The sequence below is a fragment of the Brassica napus genome, chromosome C7 (genome assembly GCF_020379485.1).
Source record: "Brassica napus cultivar Da-Ae chromosome C7, Da-Ae, whole genome shotgun sequence".
Lineage (NCBI taxonomy): Eukaryota > Viridiplantae > Streptophyta > Magnoliopsida > Brassicales > Brassicaceae > Brassica > Brassica napus.
The window spans coordinates 43,045,007-43,055,588 of record NC_063450.1 but is presented as its reverse complement, the minus strand read 5'-3'; the positions used below and the strand labels follow the sequence as shown (position 1 = coordinate 43,055,588).

The window sequence follows — 10,582 nt, the reverse complement described above, 5'->3', positions numbered from 1 at the left end:
GCCAGTTTTGGTATCTTACTAGATGATACCACTACCCTAAGCCATTTTTACCCACCAAAACCCAATGATATTGCTGCTGCTATATGTTGTACAACTGGCACTACCTGAGATTGTGTTTGTGTAGGTTTCATTTCATGTCCAGATTTCGATATTTAGTTATGTACTAAAGTAATGTTTATGTATATTGTGTCCCAGTCTCTTTTGAATGGATGGCAAATGCGTTTGTACTAATTCATGCAACTTTGATCGCCATTCGCCAGTGTTGCTGGCTTTTGCTAGTCTTAGTGATATTCTTAAAAGCCATTTAATTTATGCTAGAGGATCAGCTAATGACTTAGACATGTAAACATGTAAAGACTTTGCGTGCAAATCAACATAACTTGTAAAGGTTATGTTGACGGGTACTATAGTATGGTTAGAAAATGTTGACATCAACATCTTAGAAAGTCGCTTTTGAGGTGAAGTTTCTATTCATAGGATTAGTATGGTCTTACTATATATAATTTAAGCTCAAGGCCCATTATGGAAAGGGACATTACTTTGAAGCAGTGACATACATGCACAAAGCAGTTCGATGCGTTTGATTCCACTCCCAATAAAGTTTTAGTGGAATTGCATTTGTGGGATTAGTAAAAGCATGAAGGCGAAGGGGGCACTTTAAGTCTAAAGGTCACAATGTTCATTCCAAATTGTATTCTTTTCTTTCTTCTTCATTCCATATGATGTCAAATTTTTTTGACTAATTGTTTGGCTCATAGTGTTCAAAAACTATGGATGTTGACTTCTCTTCTTTCTTGGTTTGGATAATCAGCTCCGATATTAAGTTTAATTTAATTATGTGGTGAACAAGCATTTTGGCATTAGAACTTGTGCTGTACCAATGATATACAAATAGATTTGTCTTCTGATCTTTTATGCTATCATTAATGAAAGAATAATGTTCAAAAGAATTTTTAAAGTCTGTGGAATTTTTTTGGTTCCATTAAAGGTTTGTTGATACATTATACCAGAAAATCTTAAATTTAAATACCAAAAAGTATTTTCTCAATTATACAGGTTGATAAAGAAAAAAGTTCATAATATATTTTTAAGGCAATTTTTTCAAATAATCTTTTTTAAATTTTTGTCACAAAATAGAATTCGAAGAAGAAAATGACCAAAATAATCATTTTTATTTTGAAATTTTATTATTTATTATTTTTTTTTTATTTTTTTTAAAAAAAATTTGAAACTATATCCCTAAAAACTCACATCTTAACTCTAAACCATAAATTTAGATTAGTTAATTCTAAGACAAAAAAATATTTTTATATTTTAATAAAATTTATTTTGGTCATTTTTTTTATTGTTGATTATTTTTGTAAAGATAAACTAAAAAACTATCATATAGAATTTTTCATATTTTTATTATAAAATATAGTACAAATACAACTATCAGAGTAATTTTTTTAGAACAATTTTAAAATTATGCATTTAGAAAAAATAAAATGATGTATTGTGAAATCGTCGTCATAATAATCTCATAATTAAATATGTCAAAATTATAATTAAATAATAAATCCGCGTTAAAAGATTAGAAAGGTTTACTAAAATAATTTTGTAATCACAAAAAAGTAAAGAAAATAACATTTTATCCCGTAGTAAATAAATTTGATAGGGAAAGCTAAAATGTGTATAACATAAGTTACAGACATCTCCCATAAACAGATTTAAATCACAATCTAGAAGGAAAAAAAAAAAACACGAATCCCTAAATCAAGCAAGCTTCTCGATTCGATTCGATCGGATCATCATCATGCTCTCGAATCATCTACAGAACGGGATCGAATCCGATAATCTCCTCTGGTCTCGCGTCCCTGACTCCGACGACGCTTCCACAGACGGCGTTGGCTTACTCAGCTCCCCACGTGACGGCGGTGGCGGCGTTGATAGTCTTGATTACGAGGTTATCGAGAATTACGCTTACAGAGAAGAACAGGTTAGTTGCTTACTTACTAATATACTACCTCCTTCTCTCCTTTTGATTCATCTCTCTCTCTGATGATGATTGTAGGCGCATCGAGGGAAGCTTTACGTTGGTTACTACGTTGCTGTCAAGTGGTTCTTCTCGTTACTCATCGGGATCGGTACTACTACTGCTACTTTTACACCTTCTTTTTTCAGATCCATTGATTTTTGTTTTTAAATTATTGGTTTGGTTGGTGTTAGGAACTGGATTGGCTGCTGTTTTCATTAATCTCTCGGTTGAGAATTTCGCTGGATGGAAGTTTGCGCTGACTTTCGCCATCATTCAGAAGTCTTACTTTGCGGGGTTTATTGTTTACCTTGTCATCAATCTAGTCTTGGTGTTTTCTTCCGCGTATATTATTACGCAGTTCGCTCCTGCTGCCGCTGGCTCTGGCATTCCTGAGATCAAGGGTTATCTCAATGGTACATCAACTCTTCCTACTTCTCCATTTGTTTCTTTTTTTCTGCTGAGAGTTTGTAAGTTCACAGTAATATTTATGCATTTGATTGTGCAGGAATTGATATTCCTGGTACCTTGCTCTTTAGAACCCTTATCGGAAAGGTGCGTTTTTTTTGTGTGGAATGTTGTGTTAATCTTGAAAGTTCACTTCTTTTTTCTTCTCCCTATTTTGGAGAAACTTTTTAAAAGTTGCTCTTGCATAGATATTTGGAAGCATTGGTTCTGTTGGAGGTGGTTTAGCCTTGGGGAAAGAAGGTCCCCTTGTACATACAGGTGCTTGCATTGCATCTTTGCTTGGTCAGGTGAGCTTCTGAGTTTTTTGTTATTCTGGCATGGAGTGCTTTTCTTACCTCTGTTTTCCAGCATTCCTCTGGAAACTTATATTATGCTTTCCTTTTGCTTATGTTGTTTCAGGGTGGATCTACGAAATACCATTTGAATTCTAGATGGCCTCAGCTTTTTAAGAGTGACAGAGATCGTCGTGATCTTGTAAGTTCCTAGATGCTTCTTGTCAAGAATGCTATCTGACTTTGTTTAGTTTTAGATTAGGTCCGAATCTCTTGAGAGATCTTATTTCTTCACTTTTGCGATGCCTTGAAAGGTCACTTGTGGATGTGCAGCTGGAGTTGCTGCAGCTTTTAGAGCTCCAGTTGGTGGAGTGTTATTTGCATTAGAGGAGGTCACTTCATGGTAGGTTCCTTCCCTCATCCTATGTCCAGCAGCTGAAATTATTCTGTTCTGAGATACAGCCATTTTAGGAACTCCTATTGTCTATTTTATTGTTTCCTTAGCATGTATCCTGGGATACTTTATCTTGTGTGCATCTGGGATGCTATGCCGTCTGTCCATCTAATATAATTTGCATGTCCTATTGAAGGTGGAGAAGTCAACTTATGTGGCGTGTCTTTTTCACTTCTGCTATCGTAGCTGTTGTGGTGCGTACTGCCATGGGATGGTGCAAGAGTGGAATATGTGGACACTTTGGTGGAGGTGGTTTCATTATATGGGATGTATCAGAGTAAGGTTCTAGCTTCAGTGCTCACTTACATTCTCCAAAGCTAAGAGTGCTAAAATTGACTTGCAACTTTTCTTTCCTTCGTTTAGTGGTCAAGATGACTACTACTTCAAGGAGCTACTGCCAATGGCTGTAATTGGAGTTATCGGAGGCCTACTTGGTGAGTTTTTTTTTCCTTTCCTTGCATTCTTGGCTCAATTCATATTTCTCTTAACTGTTTCATTTCTCATGGCATTTTCCTTCAGGGGCATTATTTAACCAACTTACATACTATATGACATCTTGGCGTCGAAATTATTTGCACAAGAAAGGAAATCGAGTGAAGGTAAAGATTCACATGAAATGCTACATTTATTTGGTTATGTTTATCTTTTGAAGATTGACTGTCTCGTTTCTGAACTTAAGTAGCTGCTACGTATTTGAATATGCAGATATATGAAGCATGCATCATCTCTTGCGTAACTTCAGCAATCTCATTTGGGCTGCCACTCCTAAGGAAATGCAGTCCATGCCCTGAAACAGTTACCGACTCTGGTATTGAATGTCCACGGCCTCCTGGAATGTATGGGAATTACGTAAATGTAAGACATTGTTATAGATAGATGTGTATCTTTGAGATCTGCTATGATGATATTACCCATCATTTAACTGTTTCTCCGATGGCAAAAATGTCAGGCCAAAAACCTCACAAGTTTTGCTAATTATACCTAGTGAAATGTGAACACTTTTGTTAGATGCGTATGTGGAATTCATGTGATGGTGTCTACTAGGAAAACTAAATAATCAGGCCCCAGAACTTTGGCAATGACATTCATTTCTTCTGCTGAGCTTTTGACTTTCCTGACATTTCAGCCTTTTAACATTTCCGCATTCTCATTGCTTATTTTTTTTTTCGCTTCCATCATCAGTTCTACTGCAAGACGGATAACGAATACAATGATCTCGCCACAATTTTCTTCAATACTCAGGTCTTTTATTCTAGAATATTTTCAGATATATTCTTTCTGATTTTGACTTTGCTTACTTTTAAGCCCGACTGTTACAATTTAAACCTTTTGCTTTTCTTTTTTGATGATAGGATGATGCTATAAGGAATTTGTTCAGCGCAAAAACAATGCGAGAATTCAGTGCTCAGAGTCTACTGACTTTTTTGGTATATGCCCTTATTTGGTGTATAGAGTTTGAGATTTATTGAATCATGTGCATGTTATCACCATGATAAGGATTATGCTGACTTGATTTTTAATATCGTTCCATCTCTTTATCTATAGGTACATCATTCTATTTGTTTATTCTTCTGATTTATTGTTTTCTTTCTGTTTAATGATTTACAGGCTATGTTTTATACGTTAGCAGTGGTGACATTTGGAACAGCTGTTCCCGCTGGCCAGTTTGTCCCTGGAATAATGATAGGATCAACGTATGGGCGCCTTGTAGGCATGTTTGTGGTCAGATTTTACAAGAAGCTCAACATTGAAGAGGGAACGTGAGTCTCTCTGTGTAGTGCTTTGTTGATCTTACCACTTTGTTTTTTCAATTTGTTGGTTAAACTTTAGGCCTTTAATACAAAAGTCTTTGAACCTTAGTTATGCTTTGCTGGGAGCTGCTTCATTTCTTGGAGGCTCGATGCGGATGACTGTATCTTTATGTGTTATCATGGTTGAAATCACAAACAACCTGAAACTTCTGCCTCTTATAATGTTGGTTCTTCTCGTTTCAAAGGTATGAGTTACCAACAATTATCATTTGCCTTAGTTTCTATGGAAATACGCTTGTTTTAATTTGTTCTGTTCCTAGGCCGTGGGTGATGCTTTCAATGAGGGATTGTATGAAGTACAAGCACGCCTTAAGGGCATTCCGTTACTGGAATCGAGACCCAAATATCACATGCGGCAAATGATAGCGAAGGAAGCATGTCAAAGTCAGAAGGTTGTTATTATTTATCTCCATTATCAACCGTAGAGCTATGTTCTATCATCAGCCAAATACTAGATGGAGCTTGTCACGTGGGTCTTATATGAATCTAATATTTTTCTTCTTTGAAGGTAATTTCTTTACCTCGAGTTATCAGGGTTGCAGATGTCGCTTCAATTTTGCGCAGCAACAAACACAATGGATTTCCGGTAAGCATTGCTTTCTCCCACACAAGTTTGACTCGTTATTGCTAGTCCTCTGTACTGATGGTTTTGCTTTGACACTGTACCAGGTGATCGACCACACGAGAAGTGGTGAAACACTTGTCATTGGGTTAGTTCTTCGGAGGTACGTGATTACATTTGTCCACCAACTGCAAAAGGAGTTACTTTTAAAGATTTGTATAATTCTGAGTTTTGTTTACCATGCAGTCACTTGCTTGTACTCCTTCAATCTAAAGTGGATTTTCAACATAGTCCTCTGCCTTGTGATCCAAGCGCCAGACCGATCAGGTAAACTAAAGTCACACCCTCTTTCGAAGTAATCATATTTTGTCTAATAAATCAATTCCTTATGCAATCTCCAGGCACAGATTTAGCGAGTTTGCTAAACCTGTTTCATCTAAAGGGTTATGCATAGAGGATATACATCTAACTTCAGATGATTTAGAGATGTATATAGATCTTGCTCCATTTCTGAATCCGTCTCCATACGTTGTTCCTGAAGACATGTCGTTGACAAAGGTGAATATAAGCAATTAAGCACTGGTTATATTTTCATACCGATACACAATATACATCATAATTGCTTGAGAATCTTATCCGTTTGAATTAGGTATACAACCTTTTCCGGCAACTTGGATTGAGACATCTATTTGTTGTTCCCCGTCCTTCCCGTGTGATAGGCTTGATCACAAGAAAGGATTTGCTAATTGAGGTATTCATTCTTTTACATCAGTAGAGAGTTAGTTATACACAATATTCCATTAGGTAACATTAATGATGTTACTGGTCTTGTTATGCAGGAAAACGGGGAATCATCAGCTGTTGAACTCCAACAGTCAACTAGTGTAAGGTCTCTTGCTTGCTGCTATTCTTGTGTCTAGTCACGAAAGCCTTGGGAGTCTCTCAAGTCTGATGTTATGATCGTATAATAAGTTTTTAAGTGTGTAATGTAGTTTCTTTGCCCTGTAGGCAAAAAATCCCTTATTGTCCCTCATTGTTTTTTGCCTTGCAGAGGTCGGTACAGTGAGACAGCAACGCGGGCGGACGCTGCACGTCCGCTTCTAGACGATCTTTTAGGCTAGAAAAAACAGTCAAACGTATACAAGCATTTGAAGTTGGTTGGATCTTTACTCGGACTAGTGATTAGTCCATACTACCAAACGACATGATTTTTCCTCGTTTTGAGTTTGAGGAGGTTTGCCCCAAAACCGGTCTGAAGGATGTATGATCATATCTCGTGAGCTGGAAATTGTGTTAACAGTCTCATTGGCTGTTCACAGAGTTGAAAGATATATGTAGTGAGTTTGATTGTTGTAATTTTGCAAACTTTGATTATTTCTTAATCATTGTAAAATCTAGCCGTTGACATATATTTGATTAAGTTAAACAAGAAATAATATGCGTTGAGCTCACTGGTGTTCTGATCTACGCACTTACAAATTCGATTATTCAGTGTGATAGTAGCCAAGGCTAGCTAGACTATATATTCGAAAAGATACTATTATGAACTTTGATCAATTAACAATATTTTATTTTTATTACTACAGTAAAACTGTATAAATTAATATTCGATATGACACAAATTAATAAGATAATAATTTTTTTAGAAAATCTTAGATAAACATATGATCCCATCAAAATTATCAATTAATAGTTTGTTTATATATATATTTTATATATGTACAAACAAATTATTATATTGTTTGTTTTATATTCATAATGAAAACCGGAAAAGAACGTTGTCGTTTAGAAAAGGTGATTCTGGGCGATTGCGATTGCGATAGCGACGAGGGTTTCGGAGATGTATTCGGCGAGGCCGCCATGTGTTTTGGCTTCACCGGAGAGGGGAAAAGAGATTGGAGTAAGTGCGAATCAGGACAGGAAGGTTGAATCAGATCGAGAAGAGAAGTTGAGGCATGGCGAACAGAGTTGAGTTGAGGTCGCGGAGGATATGAAAAGGTTGAAGAAGCACGATGTTGAGGTTTCGATGAAGGATGTGAAGCATTTGGTTCCAGATGAAATCCTAGAGAGTACAACACCTTTGTGGGAAGATTTTGTGGTAGGAAAGTTCCTGGATCTAGCGCCTCATGTTGCCAAGGTTCATATGGTTCTTAATAAAATCTGGAAATATGGAGATGAAGCTGCAAAGGTGGAGGTTTATGAAGTTAATCCCACGACAATGAGGTTTAGAGTTCCAAATCCAAAAACGGGGGAGAAGATTATACACAGAGGTATGTGGAATGTGGTGGGTGTGCCGATGATAGTCTCGAAATCAAAGAGTGAGGAAGAGAAACAAGAAGAAGAATCTATTCCAATGTGGGTTCATTTGGAGAAAGTTCCACTCAACATGTTTTCATGGGAAGCGCTCAATTCATAGCTAGCACAGTAGGGTTTCCGGTGAAGCTTCACCCGGAGACAAGCTCATGTACTAATTTGGAGGTTGCGAAAGTGTTTGTCAAGGTTGATGTCTCTAAGGTACTTCCAAGAGAGATCACCTTCTCAAAGGGAGGTAGTGAATTCACACTGACGTATTATTATCCTTGGCTTCCATCACGATGCAAGTTGTGTGAGAAGTGGGGTCATAATGAGTCAGTCTGTAGGATGAAAGGAAAAGGGGAAGCTATGGTGCATAGTAAAGGGAAAGAAACAAAGGAAACATATATTGTGAAAGAAGATATAAATCAACAGGAGGGTATGGAGAAGAAAGTAGACTCGGAGAATAGAGGAGAAGACAAAGATGTTGATAAAGGAGGAGATGTAAGAACGGAGGGGAGCAGCTGATCTTTAGTTTCACCTGCTAAGATGGGAAGATCACAAACTCCTACTCGGAAAAAAACAGAAGAGATACTGATCTCATCATCTAAATTCTCTGTCTTGGATGAGGAAGATGTTGAGGAGGGAGAATTGTTAGAGGAAGAAAAGAGTTTAATTGAGGAAGAAATGAGGGTAGAAGAAGAGAGAAGTGAGAGTGATCTGTTGGAGGATAACATACTATATCAGCAAAAAAAAAAGACAAAGAAAGAACGGGAATGAAGAAAGGTCAGAAGAGAGGTCGAAAACCCAAGGCTCAGGATGCAAGTCTGAAGAAAACAAGGGTTTCTTGACGAAATTATTAACATGGCTAGTTTCTTTTGGAATGTGAGAGGATTTAACAAGCAGTTGAAGCATTTCATAGTAAAAGAGTGGGTAACAGTAATGAAATGAAGTTTGGGTGTATTATTGCAACAAAGGTGAAGGAACGGAAGTCAAATAGTATTCTAAACGCAGTTTTCAGTGGCTGGTCATCGATAACAAATTTGAGTACAGTCAGTGTAAAAACCCGTTACAAAAAAAAAAGAATGGTTGAGTATCTTTATGGTGGTCGAGTCGCGGGTGATACTTATCGATTGAGAAGTTTTGAAGGACGAGGTGGGCGAAGAACTGATCGTGAGTGAACTATGAATCGAATAAGTTGCTCGACCATAGTTAGAAGATGTCTTAGATTGATGAGACGGACGTTTTGGAAGCATAACATTTTTGGAAGCACGACGGTTTAGAAGCTCGACGTTTTGGAAGAATGACGTTTCTTCAGCACGAAGTTTTCCGCGAAACTTCGTATCAGTGGAATATTATTTCGAATACATTGGAAGTAGGACGGAAATTAAGCATGACGGGAAGCAAGCACGACAGGATCGAAGCACGACGGGAAAATCCGAAATTGGACGAAAACCCTAATTTTGGTATTATGGAAGTTTTCGATGAAGCCGAAGGATCGGGAAATATTTACCGCCAAAATCAGAGTTCAGATTGGAGTTTATTAAAGATATAAATCAACAGGAGGGTATGGAGAAGAAAGTAGACTCGGAGAATAGAGGAGAAGACAAAGATGTTGATAAAGGAGGAGATGTAAGAACGGAGGGGAGCAGCTGATCTTTAGTTTCACCTGCTAAGATGGGAAGATCACAAACTCCTACTCGGGAAAAAACAGAAGAGATACTGATCTCATCATCTAAATTCTCTGTCTTGGATGAGGAAGATGTTGAGGAGGGAGAATTGTTAGAGGAAGAAAAGAGCTTAATTGAGGAAGAAATGAGGGTAGAAGAAGAGAGAAGTGAGAGTGATCTGTTGGAGGATAACATACTATATCAGCAAAAAAAAAAGACAAAGAAAGAACAGGAATGAAGAAAGGTCAGAAGAGAGGTCGAAAACCCAAGGCTCAGGATGCAAGTCTGAAGAAAACAAGGGTTTCTTGACGAAATTATTAACATGGCTAGTTTCTTTTGGAATGTGAGAGGATTTAACAAGCAGTTGAAGCATTTCATAGTAAAAGAGTGGGTAACAGTAATGAAATGAAGTTTAAGGTGAAGGAACGGAAGTCAAATAGTATTCTAAACGCAGTTTTCAGTGGCTGGTCATCGATAACAAATTTGAGTACAGTCAGTGTAAAAACCCGTTACAAAAAAAAAAAGAATGGTTGAGTATCTTTATGGTGGTCGAGTCGCGGGTGATACTTATCGATTGAGAAGTTTTGAAGGACGAGGTGGGCGAAGAACTGATCGTGAGTGAACTATGAATCGAATAAGTTGCTCGACCATAGTTAGAAGATGTCTTAGATTGATGAGACGGACGTTTTGGAAGCATAACATTTTTGGAAGCACGACGGTTTAGAAGCTCGACGTTTTGGAAGAATGACGTTTCTTCAGCACGAAGTTTTCCGCGAAACTTCGTATCAGTGGAATATTATTTCGAATACATTGGAAGTAGGACGGAAATTAAGCATGACGGGAAGCAAGCACGACAGGATCGAAGCACGACGGGAAAATCCGAAATTGGACGAAAACCCTAATTTTGGTATTATGGAAGTTTTCGATGAAGCCGAAGGATCGGGAAATATTTACCGCCAAAATCAGAGTTCAGATTGGAGTTTATTAAAAATATTCAGCTCATCAGAACGGGAGAAAAAAATATTCAGGATTAATCGCG

General features: G+C 37.4%; 1 protein-coding gene across 2 annotated transcripts; it reads left to right on the top strand.

Annotated features, from left to right (window-relative positions):
- The first annotated feature begins 1,700 nt into the window (after nucleotides 1-1,700).
- On the top strand, nucleotides 1,701-7,032 carry LOC106348732 (chloride channel protein CLC-d). Of its 2 annotated transcripts, none has more exons than XM_048761937.1 (23): nucleotides 1,701-1,978; nucleotides 2,054-2,126; nucleotides 2,209-2,430; nucleotides 2,523-2,569; nucleotides 2,671-2,769; nucleotides 2,882-2,956; nucleotides 3,069-3,157; nucleotides 3,345-3,485; nucleotides 3,572-3,642; nucleotides 3,728-3,807; nucleotides 3,914-4,063; nucleotides 4,391-4,450; nucleotides 4,561-4,635; nucleotides 4,817-4,968; nucleotides 5,069-5,204; nucleotides 5,280-5,411; nucleotides 5,528-5,605; nucleotides 5,689-5,744; nucleotides 5,828-5,908; nucleotides 5,983-6,139; nucleotides 6,231-6,332; nucleotides 6,421-6,465; nucleotides 6,633-7,032. In XM_048761937.1, exons 1-23 carry the CDS (start codon nucleotides 1,796-1,798, stop codon nucleotides 6,645-6,647), a joined length of 2,319 nt encoding a protein of 772 aa, XP_048617894.1. In that variant the 5' UTR covers nucleotides 1,701-1,795; the 3' UTR covers nucleotides 6,648-7,032. The 2 variants fall into 2 exon arrangements, with proteins under 2 accessions (XP_048617894.1, XP_048617893.1); XM_048761936.1 differs by having other exon boundaries at nucleotides 6,421-6,470.
- Nucleotides 7,033-10,582: the final 3,550 nt, after the last annotated feature.